The 18,756-nt window shown below is 36.6% G+C and overlaps 1 protein-coding gene across 1 annotated transcript in view; it reads left to right on the top strand.

The window, feature by feature from the left end:
• The first annotated feature begins 4,971 nt into the window (after window positions 1–4,971).
• The window catches only part of LOC150080926 (protein NDRG3-like), a 274,856-nt gene continuing 261,071 nt past the window's right edge, over window positions 4,972–18,756 (top strand). Inside the window, exons 1-3 of the mRNA XM_090380617.1 lie at window positions 4,972–5,023; window positions 5,433–5,532; window positions 10,418–10,517. Of these exons, the coding sequence (XP_090236743.1) occupies window positions 5,446–5,532; window positions 10,418–10,517 (187 nt within the window). The 5' untranslated portion in view covers window positions 4,972–5,023; window positions 5,433–5,445. The remainder of the gene's footprint in view (window positions 5,024–5,432; window positions 5,533–10,417; window positions 10,518–18,756) is intronic.

The raw sequence follows: 18,756 nt of genomic DNA, 5'->3' as shown, positions 1-18,756 counted from the left end.
CCACATCGTGCCTAACCATGGTTGCTGACCAAGTGCATCCGTTCATGTCGACAGTTTATCCTCAGTCAGATGGTTACTTCCAGCACGATAATGCGCCGGTGCACAAAGCCCGAATCACTATGAAATGGTTTCAGTAACATGACAATGACTTTTCTTTGCTGCAGTGGCCTGCTCAGTCCACGGATCTCAATCCTATTGAACATCTTTGGGATGAGCTGGAAGGCTGTTCGCTGCAGGCTTCCGTCGAATCTCAAGGAACTGCGTGACACACTCATGTCTGCATGGTATTCCATTCCTGCACAACGTTTTCAGCATCTTGTTCAATCCATGCCTAGACGAATTCAGGCTATTTTGAAGGCTAAAGGAGACTCAACACCCTATTAGGTAGGTGTACCTAATAAAGTGGCAGCACAGTGTATTTATCAATGTTAAACCTCAGTTTCTACATTTCAGTCCCTTCTACCTAATTGTTGTCGGACTTTCTGTAGCAGTACCTTGATTTCCATTAATCACCCTGCCAACATTTTTTATCATCTGCAAACTTAGACAGTAAGCTTCATCAGTATTGTTAATAAATACCGAAAACAGTAAGGGACCTGGCACTTCTTAGAAGACAAACATTAAGAAACATGATTTACATTTGCTTGGAGATCCGCTGCAGTTTTTTTCTGGTTTTCTTTATAAGCAACGCTTTGGCTGCCAATGAACAAAACTGTATTAGCAGTCAAACTAACTCATTTGATTTCGATATCATTTAAAAATGATATCGAAATTAAATGAACGAAGAAAAGCTGAAAAATTGGCTTTCAGACATCTCTTTATTATTACATTTTGAGTTATTTTTTTCTTTTGCTGGCTTATAGATAAATTTTTACAGCACATTCGTTGTATTTTAAATTTTCATGTGTTCAAGTTGATCGTAGAAATTTTTTATGATTACTTCAATCTAGTTAATTAGTTCATTGTCTATATCTGAAAATAGAGATAATTGTGACCTTGTCTTTTTGAGAGTGTAGTAGTAGTAGTTATGGCAAATGATGCAAGAAAGCAAGTTTATATAGCATCAGCCAAAAAAAAAAAAAAATAAAAAAATAATAATAATAAATAAATAACCTCCACAGTTTCATCCAACCGTACCTGCCAAGAATTTGTCTAGTTCTCCCTTGATTTTATTGAATCCATCCACTTCCACACCAATAGATGGAAGCATATCCCAACAATCAACCACCCGCTGACTGAAGACAAACTTCCGCACGTCTATCCTGCAACTATCCTTCCTCAACTTGAATTTGTGCCCTAAACTAAAGCCAGTAGTGTAGGAAAGGGATTTGGATGTTACGATACAGTCAGACGTGAAGTTCTCCGAGCATTGTAGACAGGTTGCAAAGAGGGGCCCATGGTGTCCTATCGATGATTTATCGAACAATTGCTAGTAGAGATAAGGACGTCATAATCCCATTATATAAGGCTATTGTTACACCACACTTGGAATACTGCATTCAAGTATGGAGACTGCACCCAAAGAAAGACATAGTGCTTCTTGAAAGGGTTCAAAGACCAGTAACTCGCCTGGTGAGATCTGCAAAAGGGCGTCCATATGAGGAAAGACTTCCAATATGTGGGTTGCAAAGCTTGGAAATCAGGCATAGAGGAGACTTGATCGAGGTGTTTAAGGCTCTGAGAGACAAAAGTAAAATGAATGAGAACGAAATTTTCATGGTTTTATAAATGATTCTAGAACTAGGGGCCATAATTTCAAGTAACCGGGTGGAGATGTTTAGATTGGATTGCAGGAAGTTTTATTTTAGCCATCGAGTTATAAGTTACCTACATGGGTGATAGAGGCTAACCGTTTGGTGAAATTCAAAGGTCAGCTGGATAATTATCTACGGGAGGAATGAAACGCATAGGTTGTCTATTTCCTTTTCTCTTATTAATTATTATTTTTTAAAATTTTCTTCTTATTATTATTTTACTTTTATTCTTATTTTTTTATTTCATTTTATAATTATTTTTTATTATTTCATATTATTGTTTATTTATTTTATTATTTTTATTTATTTTTTTGACTAGTGCCGCATAAGCTAGGCTTCGTTGCAACATGTGGCCATTGCTAATACAGTACTATAATATTCTTATTCGCTTTTCAAGAACTTTTTTTACCTATTGCTGTTCTTCTCTTCTTCCACGATTAAGATTTCAAAATAACTGTATTCGCTCATCTGTTTTCTATTATCTGTCATCCTACTTCAGTAGTCTCACACCTTTTGGCTTCTTGATATTTATTCTCATCGCAAGCCTATCACAACTTTCCTGTAGCCCGTTGATCAAATTCTGCATCCTTCCTCAGAATCTGCCAACAGGTCATATTATCTGCAAATTTAATACTCTGAATAATCTTTCTCTCAATCTTCATCCATGTAATTCTCCCTTATCCATATTTTCCTTATCAAATGCTTTTTTTATAAAAATTCTTTATTTCTTTATCAAATGCCTCTTTATTAAATAAAATTGGGGCCAGACAACACCTCTATCTCACGCCTCTTCCTGTCTGAACAATTTGATGTCGCCTTGTCCTACTCTATTACTTTTTGGCCCAAATATAATCTATTGTTCCCTTTTTCATTCTTCCTTCCAGTCCACTCCTATCATTTCCAATACATTCAGTAATTTCATTTCCAATACATTCAGTAAAAGCTCTCCAAATCTGTAAAACGCACCTTGTTCACTTCCAAGTGTCCTTCTGTAAACATTCTTATCACTCCTATTGCATCTATTTTTTTTTCTCTCCTCTCCTGAACCAAACTGCCCTTCTCCCACGTTTCCTCCATCCTTCTTACTACCCTTCTATTTGATATGCTTAGCATTATCTTTGCTGCATACAGTATTAAACTTAGTTTTCAAATCTTTACATTTCACGGCAAGATTTTTTTCTGTTGGTATAATTACTGTAGTCTTAAAATATAAAATCTTCTGTCCATTTCCCGTGCTCATTCATTAACCTACATAATCTGTTAATTCCCTTAAGCTCAGTTCCCCTAGTAACCCATTATAAACTCACTCACTGGAATTCCATCAATACCTACTATCTTATTTCTCTTCATTTCCAGTAACGTTGCGATTTCCACTTGCTCCATTATGAATGGCCCCAAGCTATTTCGATCCATTATTTCTACTTTATCAAAATTATCCTCTTTCCGCCGCTTATCTGACCCATATAAATCCTTTATACTATATATTCCGCCCATCTCCCCACAATTCTCCTCCAATTTTCTTAATTTCAACTAAACGTCAGTTTAAAACCTCTAATTTTCAACTGAAGTTTAACATTGATAAATGTAAAGTACTGCATATGGGTATCAGTAACCCCAGAATAACGTATCGACTGGGTGGTACTACACTCAGGGTTGTGGAGAATGAAAAGGGCTTGAGGTAATTGTGCAGTCAGATATGAAGCTTTCTGAGCAGTGCAGACAGGCTGCAAGAGTAGCTCGTGGTGTCTTGTCAATGATATACAGTAATTTTGCTAGCAGAGGTAAGAGGGGTGATTGTCCCCTTGTTTCCTCGGTCTTAATCCGTGCTTATACTCCATTCCCTCTTCAGTGATTTTAGTAATAGTAATAGATGCATGTAATGCAAGAAAGCAAGCAAGCGTATGAGCTTACGTAGCATCAGCAAAAATACAAAAAAAAAAAAAAAAAAAAAAATTACACAACCATTCCCTCTAAAAGTTTGTCCAGTTCCTCCTTGAAATTATTTAAGCTATCAACATCCACAACTGGAACAAACAGATGGAAGTTTGTTCCAGCAATTAACCACTCGCTGGCCAAAGGCAAATTTTCGCACATCTATTCTGCAATTGTCTTTATATTCTATTCTACAATTTTCTTTATATTGACTCTTAAACTTACCCATTTATTCTCTGATTATCCATCTGATCATTCCTTTCCAATAATTTGGAGCTGGATATCATCATTATTCTCTTTCTTGGTGGTTCCCTTCTACTTTTGACTCTCTCTCTCTCTCTCTCTCTCTCTCTCTCCCTCTCTCTCTCTCTCTCTCTCTCTTTCAGGATTTTTTTTTTTTTTTTGGCTGGTGCAGCATAAGCCTTAGGCTTCCTTTCACCATATGGCTAATAATAATAAACACCTATGCAGTCCCAGTGCTAACATACTCATTCGGGGTCATAGATTGGACTAACACCAAGCTGGAGAATATCATGAGAAAGACAAGGACAGTGATGACCAAGAGTCGCCAACACCACCCGAAATCTGCCGTGGAGATACTGACAATTGCCCGGAAAGGAGGAAGGGGTCTGATAGACCTCATTGAGCAACAGAAGACAGCGATAGTTAACCTGAAGGATTACTTCCAGAAACACACAGCAGCACTCCACCAGGCCATAAGGAAGATAGACAAGCTGTATACCCCACTCAACCTAAGCGAGGAGGCACAAACGAAGCTAGAAAGATGGGCAGAGAAGACACTGGCAACCTGCAGAAAACCCATGGGGAAAAATCAGGAAGTGCACGAACCTAGGACAGGAGATCAAAGAGATGTGGCATATGCAACAAGTAACGACCATCCCGATCATCGTGTCAACCACAGGTATGCTGCCAATGACCCTACATAACAGCCTAGCAGCAATATGTCTCCCAGCGAACACCTACAAGGAACTCCAGAAAGTCGCAATCCTGAACACCTGTAGAATAGTCAGCGAGTTCCTCGACCAACAGTAACACCAGACATAACAACAACCACCCTGTATACTTGGTAGCAATACCCGTCACGAGGTGGAACCCCTAATCAGGGAGAAATAATAATAATAACCTTTCGCTTAATTTGAATTAGGACAGACGACGGTAAACCTTGATATTCGGAACTGTTCCAGTGTAAAATATCTCTAAGGAATAAAAATGTTTTCTTGTAATCATGATTTTCGTACACTAGAGGGCGCTGTCGTGTAATAGTCACCTACGGTTCTTGATGTAAGGTCATTCCCGTCAAGTTTGGGTGGATACGTGTAAGTGTTCTGTCGTGTGTTACAGACATTGAATTAAAATTTACTTGGATAAGAGAAAAACAAATTTTATATTTAATTTTGAAACGTGTTTTCAAGGTACTTTATGAATTAAATAATTCTATCATTTAGGCAATTGTGTTGAAGTTCGTTATATTGTATTAGTATGCATTTGATGCTGCTGGGAGAATTTGGGTGTTATTAGTTTTCTAGTAGGAATGTTTTTTATCATGAATAATGTTATTAATGATAAAAATATTCTCATATTATGAATAACACCTTCATATATAATGTATGTTTATGTACCTTGGAGATTCAGTGTACTCGGATAGTTATGATTCATTTAAATAAATAATTAATTATAATATATAATCATTATATGTAAGAAACTTACCAACGTTCATAATTACAGAAGAATCGTCACAATGAGTATAGAAGACGTGGAGTTAAAAAACATCGAACTTCAGTTTCCTTTGATGAGGAGCATGTCGAGGAGTGATTCCTATACCCATGTAAGTGTAAACCTACCTAATTCGACGGATTGGTAAACATTGTCAAAATTATGAGTATATTTATAGTTTATATAATGCTTCTTAACGTTATTAGTAACTTCAAAAATTGTGTATTGTTTAGTTTTTGAAAGAATGCGTTTTATTGTTCAGTGATTCTATCTTTAACCATCCGTAGAAATAGGAATATTCGAAATTAGCCATATAATTTTAGAGCCAGCATATGGTTTTAACTTTTAGCTCTTATCAGGCAGAGATATAGGATTCTTCTTTGTTCATTTCTTAAAAACAGCGAAACTATCCTTAAACATAAATCTTCAAATAATACACTGATTCATGGCTTGAATTAGTTGTGGACTAGACAAATTATTATACTTTAATACTTTAAGTAGAATAATTAAATAAATAAGCGAATTTGAAAATATGTAGATACAATATATAATTTATGAGATGTGATCAAAAAAGTACTCAGATTGTATTAAAAAAAATTATTGTCATTTAAGTTTCAAGCTGTTAACTCCCCCTACCAGATAATCCACTTGAGATTTAATACAGAGTGCAGTGATTCTGCTGCTGTGTGAAATCTAGAGTCTTTATTTTGTATTCTTCAGTTTTTCCTATAATTTTTTGATTTATGAGAAAAATGTAATGAGCTCTCCACCCTTTTATTGCAGAAATTTAGTTTTGTGAACAAGATCTCTCTCTCTCTCTCTCTCTCACACACACACACACACACACACACACACACACACATGCATGCATGTGAGAGGGAGGGATCTGGGGAATTACAGCAGCCATGTTATCCCTGGTCAGAAATTATGACTAGAAAATACAAATATTTTGACCTATAAGGTTGACATTGCTCATACTAGTCTGAATGAGTGCTCATTGTCTAGTGGGAACAGATAAAATTCAATTAACCAATGTCCTGTGTCATTTTTCTGAAAACTTCTTAGTAGAACTTCTTTTATGCTGGGATAAATTCTTGGTGCATGATTCTGTTGATGTTAAAGTACAAGCAACTTATACGTGACATTCAGGACAGATCTGCTGAGGCTAATGAAAATATGCAACAGTTTTTGGCCAAGAGCAACACGCATAGGCCTCTTCCCAAGATTTCTTTTTATTTTTCAAAATAAAATTTGTACTGAAGGGATGGAGAACTCTGAAACATGAAATTCAAACTTAAATGCTGAATGGGAATCAAAAGTAAATCTTTTTCTTCTTTTTTATCAGGGCAGTAAAAATGACGGTAAAAGTACAGTTTGTTTATAATTATTTGGATTAATCACTATGAAAAAATGACTGACAGCAATGCTCTCCAATGAAAATGAGACCTTAAGTGAATGCTTAATAGGTCGGAAAATATTAGCATTGGAAATTTCTTTTGTGGTAGCCCCTGTAGAGGATGCTTTACCCACACACCAGATAGTTATACAGCAAATTATGCTGCCATATGTGCAGACATTTTGTAATTCAAAACATAAAGGAGAATTAGAATTTTGGTGTATCCTACAATAGATAAAGTGAATTGGGTGAAGGTTACTATTTAAATATGTTGCAGTTATTTGTCATAAAGTAAGTTATTGATCAAAGGTATAGGTAATTGTATGTGCCATTGTTTATCAGCATGTGGATCAAATTCATCCTGCAACCATACTTTTTTTTTTTTAATTTAAGTTTGACCCCTTATATGTGTTGACTGAGAAAGAATAAAAATACCATCAGCTTTTAGTTTACTCAATCTATTTAAACTCTTAAACACTTCAATCAGGTCTCCTTGGAGGTGCCTAACTTCCAAGTGGTGCAATTTGCAGATTGAAGTCTTTCATGGTAAGAGTGCCCCTTTCTGTCCTTGACTGTTGCTCTCCTATGCATCTGCTCCACATCCTTCTTAAAATGAGGCTTCCAGTCCTGTATGCTGTACTTAAGATGTGGTCTAACCATTGCCATGCTGCCTGAATTCCTGTATATCATCATCAAACCTGTTGTCCTAGTCTATAATTACTTGTTTCTCCCTTAAAACCATTTCTATAAATCAGAGAGATATTTTACATATCTTTTATAAGTTGGGATTTTTCCTCAAGGCTTCACCTGTGTAACAGATAGGGGTTTGGCAATTTGTCATGCTGTATATTTTAAAATTTGAATATTACTATCCTATCAATTCCTCATGTCCTTTTTATATTTAAGTATCCATTTTTAGTGATAAAATTGTTATAGAGTTTCTGGATATATGTTTTTGGATAGCAGTAATGTTAAGTCTGAAACTATGCTACATGTGCATATTGGTGTAGATAATGAGAGACACTCAAAAAGTTATCTACTTCTGTAATAAAGAATCAGCGTAGCTTAATTTTTTTTTCTTACTATGCGTGTATATATATCTTCCAATCCATTTGTGTGTGTGTGCACACACATGTACACTTGTCCCTTTGTTCAAAAAGGAAATACTTGGGAAAAAAACCTTTTGTTGTGGTCTTTGAAAATACCATTTATAGCTTCTTTGAACCCATCATCACTCACTTCAAAACTGATTTCCAGTGTTTATTCAATTTTGTAAAGAGGAAACAACCACTGGGGACAAAGTCTGGTGAATGGGTTGTTTAACTCCTGGAATCTGCAATCTCTCAGAGCAGCAATTGGGACTTGTGTACAGGAGGATTATCATGAAGAAGCAAGATACCTGATTTCAATTTCCTTCTTCTCTGTTCCTTTAAGGCCCCTAAATTTTTTAAGACACCAATGATTGTTTTTTTTTTTTCATTTGGTATATAGTCTATTAAAGGAATTCCTTTCATATCCCAAGAAAATGCCGATCCTGATCTTCCCAGCAGAGAGTTACATCCTGAAATTTTTGGATGGTGGGGGCCCATAGTCTTTCCATTGTGTGGACTCCTGTTTTGTTTCTGGTTTCCAGTGATAAATAAATTTCATAACAAGTTACAATTCTTGAAAAGTCTTCTTGTGGATCTGCATCATGAATGTATTAATTTTCCTTACAAATTTTGAGCCCTGTATTGTTTTTGAAGAGGCATGAGCATTCTTGACTCCCAGCAAGAACTGACCTTTGGCATGGCTAAGTATTCATGGAGGATTACCAATTCTGAATTCTTTGGCAATCTTAGGCACTTTAATGTGTCCATTCTGCATAGCCAGGCATTTGGGTTTTTTTTTTTTTTTTGTGTGTGTGTATTTCTGGAGTTGTCACTTCTGCTAGTTATCCCAAGCAAGGGTAATCTTTTATGGATTTTTGATCCCATTTAAACTTTAGTTTAAATGGGTCAAAGCTTTTATATTTAAATTTGTTATTTTACTGACTGTAAATGATGCTCCAATTTTGCTCTATTCATGCAATTTCATGATATCTGTTTTTCTTTGGGTTGGCTACATTAAGCTTCTGTAGATCACTGTAATGAGTTGGACCTGCATAAATAAATAAGATATATTTATATATCTTATAGTTTTTTTTATATATTTGGCATATTTATAGTCAAGGTAGATAACTTATTGAATGCCCCTCATATTATTTAGCTCATCATCTATCTGATTAGTCAATCAGATGGATGATGAGCAAAGCTATCTTATAGTGACATAATTGGTTCATTCCCTTTTTTGTTATGTTTACATATGCAAAAACATTTTTAATATTGCTCTTGATTGTCTTTGCCAAAGTCTTTTTATAATCTGCATTAGCATGTCTTACTTTTCTATAGTAACTTTATTACAGATAAATTTATAGTTGTCGTATTTGTTCAATGTGCCTTGATAATTTATGTTACCAGTTTTATCAGTTCATTGGTTAAGGACTGGAACAAAAACCTTTAAGAAGTATAAAAATATGTGTAGCTTTTAAATGTATCTCATATAGCATTTATACTTGTAAGCTCCACAAACTCTCATATTCAGTAGAATCCAAGTAAGGCCATTGTAATTTCTCATTCAAAAGTGAAACTCTTAAGTGAAATGGGATAATAGTTATCTCATTAGATATGTTTTAGAGCTGAATTAAGGCAAAGGCTATCTAGGCTGTAGCCAAGGCCAGCATTTTTTTAGGGTGGTAAAAAAATAGGTACAGACAAATATAAAAAATATTGTTGAAAACAAAAAAGTAAATAAAATAATGAAGAGTTTCTAATTTCTTTTTAAATGTGAAGAATTAATACTAAAAATAGACTTCAAATATTAATGCAAATAAGTTTTTTCATGAAATAGTTAAGCAAACAAGAAAGTTCAGCCATTTCTGCTGTAGTAGACCCAATAACTATTCCTTTTGCTGGTGCCTGGTTGTGTTTGCTTTCTGGCTTTCATGTTAACTCCATTGTAAATTTCATTTGAAGAATTGCTACTTCATGCTCATGTCAAAATGTTGAGATACGTTTTAAAATATGTTTCTAGCTTGAAACGTATTTTAAAATTAATTGATTCATTAAAAACAAAACAAAACACATAATTACTTCATAGCTGTGAGCAGAGAAACAGTTCCACTTCCTTTCATAGTCATCTTCCCCGCACCCATTAATCCTAATATAAGCCATGTGTCTTTTGGTTGTAAAATGCATGTATTCACATTTGATCTTAATATTGTACCTTAGATATACTAATTTTTTGCAGGGGAACTAAATCTGAAGTCCTGAGTAGTCATTCATCTCATTTGCTTAAATCCTCCATTGGTGATATGTATTTGTAATCCTGTGAACAAGCTGAAAAAGTACTATAAAGCTATGAGCACCTAAAGGGAATTAAATAGGCCATTTATGCTCAGTTTGATTTATACTGAAAATACATAATTATGTTGAAATGGGTTAAACTATTATAACATTCACCTATTATTGTTCATATAAATTTTTACACTTTAATGTTACAATTTTTCTCTATTCTTTTTTAGGAAGATAAGATAAAGACAGACCTTGGTACAATGGTTGTAGCAGTTCAAGGAGATAAAAACAAACCAGCAATATTTACTTACCACGATATTGGGTTAAATTGTAAGTATTTCTTAAAAATGTGCCAATATTTAGTGTTAGTAGTGGCAAACGATGCAAGAAACTAAGCTTATAAAACATCAGCCAAAAAAAAAAATAATAATAATAATTCCATATCATCTATCCATTCCTTCCAATAGTTTATCTAGTTCTTCCTTGAATTTATTTAAACTATCCACTTCCACAACAACATATGTAAGTTTGTTCCAACAATCAACCACCCATCAGCTGAAGGCAAACTTCTGCACATTTATCCTGCAACTATCCTTCCTCAACTTAAATTTATATCCCTTCATGTGTGTAGCCAACCAAAAGGAAGAATGCAGTCAGCACTGAGCCTGCTCAATCCATTCAAAGCCTTAAACACATCAATCATAAACAGTGTCAGCCAAAAAAAAATAAACTAATTTATGTGCCTAGTTTCCAGAACACTGCTATTTGCAGAACTGAAGCCTTTCTTGGTAAGACCACCCTTTGTTCCGATCACCGACCTTGTTACCCTTCTCTGCACCCATTTCAGCAGATCTACATCCTAAAAATAGACGTAGATCTGCTGTTTGCAGTACTCTAGATGTGGCCTAACCATTTCCTTGTAAAATGGGATAATCACCTCTTAATCTTGATAGAAAAATTCCTGCATATCATTGACAAAACCCTATGAGTTGTCTTGTAGCTTGTCTGCACTACTCAGAGAACTTCATATCTGATTGCACAATTTTCCCCCTTTCCCCTGAAGTCTTTCATTTTCCACTACTCTGAGTGTAGTACCACACAGTTGATACATTAACCTTGCATTTGTCAATGTTAAACTTCGACTGTCATTTCTCAGCCCATCTGCCTAATTATTCTAGATCTTGTTGCAGTAACACATTATTATCATTAACCATCCTGCCAACCTTTGTATCATCTACAAATTTAGACATTAAGCATGATATAATTTCATAAATATCATTAATAAATGTAGAAAACAATAATGGGCCCAGCAATGAACCCTGGGGGGGGGGAGGTACTTCACAAATTGTTTGTTTGTTTGTTATTTGGTTATTAGGAGCATTAGCAACTAAGGCAATATTGCTCCGGGATATGCGGTGGTCATTCCCTGACCTTTCCGCATCCTCTGTATTTGGTGGTGACGGGCTTGAACCCCCCATCTAGTCAAGAAGCATGTGCTACGCACCGCTGCTCCTTCCCACCTGGCTATGGAGGTGCCACTTCACAAATAATATTAGTCCATGAAGGGCAGTATCCATTAATAACTACTCTTTCTTCTTCCGCTCAACCATTCCTTTATCCATAGCATAACTTGCCCTTAATGCCACTCTGCTCCAAATTGTACAGCAGTCTTTTATGTGTTGTTTCCCGAAATCCAAGTATATGATATCAGAATTATTTTTTGCATCCAGTTTCTTTGTTACTGCATCATAGAATCCAATCAGATTGATCAGACAATATTGCTGTTTAACAGGTCCCATGCTGTGACTACTGTATAATTGCTTTCCTAACTAGATGGTCTTGCAGTACTTCTTCAGTGACTCCATTATTTTCCATGAAACAGCAGTTAAGCTAACAGGTCTGTAATTACTCCTGTCACCTTCTAATTCCCCTCTGTGAGTTGGGGGCACATTCATACATCTCCAGTCCATAGGGACCTCTCCTGAATACAAATATGCTCTCATACTTATGGTTAAGGTTTGCTTACCTCCTCTGCTGCTTCCCTAAATATAATTGGATGGATCCCATCCATGCCAGATACCTTTTGATGTTTAGTTTCAATACTTTCTCTTCTGCTTTCCTCTCAATTAACACAAAATCATTTATCTCCAGTTACAATTTGGTAAACTTCTGGCATCATCTTCTCTAAACAATTCCTCCTATGAAATCTATGAATGTAGATGAAAATACCTATTTAGTTTGTCAGTAACATGGGTAGAATCATTAACAGTTAAACCATCGATATTAGCATTAGTAGAGGCATGTGATGCAAGAAAGAGAGCTTATATAGCATCATCTAAAAAAAAAAAAAAAGCCCTTCCTGTTTCACACATCCATTCACTCCAAAAGTTTGTCTAGTTCAGCCTTGAATTTATTTAAGCTGTCAGCTTTCAAAAAACAGATGGAAGTTTGTTCCAGCAATCAACCACCTGCTGGCTAAAGGCAAATTTCCACACATCTATTCCATGACCATCTTTTCTCAATTTGAATTTATGTCCCTTGGATGCAGAATCCTGAGCAAGAGGAAAAATCCCATCCGCTTTGAGCTTGCTCAAACCATTCAAGGCCTTATACACCTCGCAGGTGGCTAGTCTACAGATGCTGCAATTTGCATAAGTTAAGCATATCTTCATAACAGCAACCTTTTTTTTCTCTCACTAGTCTCATTGTCCTTCTCTGTACTCATTCTAGTAGCTCTACATCCCTCCTAAAATGAGGTCTCCAAACTTGTACACAGTACTCAAGGTGTGGCCTGACTATTGCCTTATGCAAGGGGATAATCACCTCCTTATCTGTGCTTGAAAAATTCCTGTATATCATTGACAAGACACCCATGAGCTACAAGCAGGACTATCTGCACTGCTCAGAAAACTACATATCTGACTGCACAATTACCCCCAGTTCTTTTTTGTTCTCTACCACCCTGAGTGTAGTACCACACAGTTGATACACTACTGTGGGGTTACTGCTACCCATATGCAGTACTTTACATTTGTCAATGTTAAACTTCAGTTGCCACCTCTCAGCCCATCTGCTCAACTTTTCTAGATCCTGTTGCAGTTACATACTGTCATTAACAACCCTACCAACCTTCATATTGTTTGCAAACTTGGACATTAAGCCTGATATACCTTCATGAATATCATTAATAAATACAGAAAACAACAATCGATCCAACCTTGGGGGACCACTAATAACATTAGTCCACAAAGAGCAGTGTCCATTAATTACCACTCTGTCTTCTCTTACCTAACCACCCCTTTTTCTATAACATACTGCTCCAATTTGTACAGTAGTGTTCCATGCGCAACAGTATCAAAAGCTTTCCTAAAATCCAAGTTTATGATATCAAAATTATTTTTTTGCATCCAGTTCCTATGTAACCACATCATAGTATCCAATCAAATTGGTCAGACAAGACTTCCCCTTAACACACCCATGCTGTATCTGAACTATAATTGCTGTCTTGTCTAACTGATCCTGCAGTGCTTCTTTAACCAGTGCCTCCATTAATTTCCCTGGACAGAAGATAAACTAACAGGTCTGTAATTACTTGTTTCACAGTTTGATCCTCCCTTGTGAATTGGGTTCACATTTGCACATCTCCAATCCATGGGGACCTTCCCCGAGTCCGAGAAGCTCGTAGTTATGACTAAGGGTTTGCTTACTTCCTTTGCCACCTCTTTTAATGTAACTGGATAAATCCCATCCACCCCAGGTGCCTTTATTATGTTAACTTCAACAATATTTCGAGTGTTGGCATTCATTGTGAGCGGATGCACTTCGTCAGGGCTTCTCAGTTAAGTGGATTGGATTACTGTTGATTAGTGCTTTTAAATATTTGATTTATTTAGATATTGTTGGATTATTTTGTTATAGGTTTTCCTGTAACAGTTTGATTTTAATAATATTATAGATATAATTTTTTAAAGTTAATTTTCATTGATATTTAGCTAATTTTATAATGGTAGTTACGGATCTGCCTTAAACACGTCACAGTGTATTGTGACTCACACGGAAATAGCCGATGGTGATTTATGGGTGAGTCATGATTTAATCCGTTGCGGAACCTGTGGAATGTTTTCCAAGGTCAACCTGGTGACTAATCATAGCTCACCTGGAGATTCTTTTCTTTGTTATCGATATAAGGAGTGCACCAATCTTAAATTACAATTTGGTGCACTGATGGAACAATTTGAGTGACTTAAAAAACGGGTGCTTGCCCTCGAGAACAATGCATATGGGAGCTCGTCAGGGACTCAAGACTCTAGCAATCTATCAAGTGATCCACACCCGATTCGGGCCTCAAAACAGAAAAACCAAGTGCAAACTACTCTGGTTAAAAAGGACATTGTTTTATTAGGAGACTCCATTGTCAGGGAAATGGGGAATATTTTTTATAATAAGGATAGGTGGAGTAGAACCAGGGTATGTCTGCCCGGAGCAACTATTAATGATGTCACCAACAGATTGTCAGATTTTAAGGGGAGTAAAGAGAATATTATTTTCATGTGGGGACAAATGACATTTAACGTACACGATCTGACAATTTGTTGGAAAAATACAGGACCATGCTGAGGAGATGCCGCGAGCTAGGCCACAATGTCTATGTGTCTGCAATTCTGTCCAGGCACGATAGGAGGGATTATATGTTAAAAGCCTTGTGGATTAACTCAAGACTTGAAGGACTCTGCAAGGCTTTAGGGGGGGAATTTCTATCAGCATGGCCCACACTTGTAGGTAGAAGGAATTTGTTTTGTAGAGACGGGATACACTTAAACAAAGGTGGTGCAAAAGTTTCTGCCAGTATTATTGAGGATACCTTAAAAGTTCAGGGAATCTGCTAGTCAGGGGGGGGGATGTGGGTAATACTGACACACCTTTATCTGATAATATTGGTCAAAGTAACTCTTACACATACCTCAAGAGTTCTTATCTGTTACCCCAACTGGACATATTATCTAGATGTTCTGGGGGCAGAAACGTTTCAAGTGAGCAGGTAGCTAATGCCAGGGAAGCGAGCCTAAAAAACTTCAAAGGTTGTTAAATATACAAGAACAGTAAGTCTTAATTGTTTATATAGTAATGTTAGAAGTGTCGTCAATAAAATGAGCGAATTCGAACTACTGGTTAAAACAAGTAATGCGGACATAATAGGGCTTACGGAGACGTGGTGCCACCTGGAAATGGGGATGATGAGTTTCAGTACGGTTTGTATAATGTATTTAGGGAGGATAGGGTAGATAGAAGGGGTGGTGGGGTTATTCTTCTTATCAGAAGCAGCCTGAGTGAGACAATAGCTTTCCCGGAGTCAGACGTTTCACGTGCTAGTATAGAATCTGTATGGTGTGAGATAGTTGGAAACAAAGGTATAATGCGAGTAGGAGTAATCTACAGACCAGGTGATTGTGAAGATTATGACGAAAGTCTCTACATGCAAATGGAATGGGCAAGTAAGCGTCAATGTCTTATTATGGGTGATTTCAATTTGCCTCTAATTGATTGGAGTAAGTGGGAAGGAAACTTGGCATGGGGAACAAAATTTTTAAATCAACAAGATGACTGTTATTTGTATCAACATGTCAGGGAAAGTACTAGAGAAAAGAATATCCTAGACCTCATCATCACTCTTGAATCAGATGACATAACAGGGCTGACAGTAGAGGAACCAGTAGCAGGAAGTGATCACAGAGTTCTACGATGATGATGAGAGAGGTAGCAGCAGTAAAAGGCAAAGGAATGGGTTTAATTTCAGAAAAGGAAATTACGATGCCTTAAGGTACTACATGGCCTCTATTAACTGGGTAGATATCGCACACAGAATGAATACATTTGAACTGTGGTATGCTTTTAAAACATTAATCACAGATACCTTGAATGCGTATTTACCATTAAAAAAATACTCCACGAGGAGGGTTCCAAGTTGGATGAATAGTGAAGTTGCCACATTACTTTAGAAGGAAAAGATGGCGTGGAAAGGTTTCAGAGCAATAAAAAGTACTGAAGCCTATAACAGCTACAAGACGATCTGTAATAGAGCCACAAAAAAGGTTCGACAGGCAAAGGCAGTTTATGAGAAATCACTAGCAAACAGAGCAAAGAGGGGGGATAAGGAATTCTTCACATATATAAATGCCATGAAGGGCAGGACAAACCAGATCAGACCTTTACGTAAGGAAAAGGGGATAGTATTAAATACACCAGCTGCCGTTGCAGATGAACTCAGCAGTTATTTGCATCGATATTTACAAATGAAAAACCTTTTGTGGCAATGGGAAATTGTGGGAGCAAAGTTGAAAAATATGTAATTAATGATATTGAAATTTCGCAAGATTATTTAATGAAAAAATTTTCGAGCCTACAGACCAGTAAGGCTCCTGGAGTTGATGGAATATACCCTATAATCTTAAGGGAGGCGGCAAGTGAGTGCATTGAACCATTGAGGCTAATTATGCGAGCATCACTAGACTCTGGGCAGATTCCCTTGGATTTGAAAAGTGCCAATGGATCTCCCATACATAAGGGTGGCTCTAAGAATGAAGTGGGAAATTATCGACCTGTCAGTCTGACTTCAGTGGTATGGAAAATCATGGAGGCAATGATCAAGGGTGGAATTCAGGATCATTTGGATCGAATTGAAATTCTTAAGGATACTCAGCATGGTTTTGTAAAGGGAAAATCATGTTTAACAAATCAGGTTTGCTATTTTGAAATGGTCACTCACGAGCTGGATTTAGGGAATAATTTCGACATTGTTTATTTAGATTTCAGCAAAGCTTTTTGACTCAGTCCCACATGAGCGGTTGCTTTATAAGCTGGAACAGGTTGTAATCACTGGGAAAATCCTTAGATAGATAGCAGGATGGCTTCAGGGCAAGAGGCAGAGGGTTGTGATAAATGGCTATTCCTCAGATTGGGTTGATGTAAGAAGTGGGTTCCCCAAGGATCAGTAATAGGACCACTGTTGTTTTTAATTTTCATAAACGGCATCGATGAAGGGATACAGGGTGTGATGTCTAAATTTGCTGATGATGTTAACATTGGTAGAGTAGTTAATGATCACTGTCAAGCTGAGCTTCTTCAGAGAGACCTAGATAGATTTCAGGAATGGTCAGAAAAATGGCAGCTATGCTTTAATCCAACAAAGTGTAAGGTATTATACCTGGGAAACAGTAATCCCAAAATAACTTATTCACTTGGTGGAGTTCAACTAAACAGTACTGGAGGAAAGGGACTTGGGTGTTACGATACGGTCAGACATGAAATTCTCTGAGCATTGTAAACAGGTTGCAAAGAAGGCCCACGGTGTCCTATCGACGATCTATCGAACTTTTGCAAGTAGAGATAGGGACGTGATAATCCCATTTTATAAGGCTTTTGTTAGACCACACTTGGAATACTGTGTTCAAGTATGGAGACTGCACCTAAAGAAAGACATCGAGCTTCTTGAAAGGGTGCAAAGACGGGTAACTCGCCTGGTGAGATCAGCAAAAGGACGTCCCTTAGAGGAGATTTGATTGAAGTGTTTAAGGCTCTGAGAGGCATCAGTAAAATGAATGATTATGAAATTTTCAAGATTATAAATGATGCTAGAACATAAATTCAAGTTACGGGGGGAAATGTTTAGATTGGACTGCAGGAAGTTCTGTTTTAGCCAGCGAGTTATAAATTACTGGAATAAGTTGCGTACATGGGTGGTAGAGGCTGACAGTTTGGGGAAATTCAAAGGTCATCTGGATAGTACCTTCGGGTCAGGGAAGTGTATAGGATGATAAGTTCAATTTCCTTTTCTTTTATTAATTATTATTATTATTATTATTTTTTTTTTTTTTGGCTGGTACAGCATAAGCCATAGGCTTTCTTGCACCATGCAGCCATTACTAATACTAATATCTCCTTCAATTTGCTCTCAGTTATTACAAAATCATTAAACTCCCTGATAGAGTTTTATAAACTTCTGACATTCCTCTCCCTGAATAACTTCTTGTGTGAATGTGAATGTAGATGCAAAATACTCAGTTTGTCAGCTACCTGAGCAGGATCCTTAAGTCATTGATATCAAGTGGGCCAATTTGATTCATACCCTTCCTTCTAGAGTTTACTTAAGTAAAGAACTCTTTGCATCCTTTCCAAAGATTTCTCGTAATCTGCCTTCGCCTGCCTAACCTCTTTTCTGACTTGATTACAGACCAGCTTATATCTACCACAGTCTTCTGTGTCACCTAATAATTTATATGAATTCCATGCATTTTTCTTCTCTGCCACGAATCTCATTAATTCATCTGACATTCATCTGACATTCATTTAGGCCTAAACCTTGAACAGTATTTTTTAGTTGATACGAAAAGCCTAGTAGCTTCCAAGATTATTTCTAAAGAATTAATCTTGGAAGAATTTTCAGACCACCATAGTCACCTTTACAAAAGCAAAAACCCTTCCCATTACCCTCGATGGTAGTTACATATTTGAGTAAATACTACATTGGCACACTGTGATCAGAGGCGTAACTAAGTTTTTGGCACCCTTGGCA

The sequence above is a fragment of the Mastigoproctus giganteus genome, chromosome 9 (assembly GCF_048544385.1).
Source record: "Mastigoproctus giganteus isolate SK-2022 chromosome 9, ASM4854438v1, whole genome shotgun sequence".
NCBI classification, from domain to species: Eukaryota; Metazoa; Arthropoda; class Arachnida; order Uropygi; family Thelyphonidae; genus Mastigoproctus; species Mastigoproctus giganteus.
Note: the sequence above shows the minus strand (reverse complement) of the source record. Positions and strands in the feature narration are given on the sequence as shown.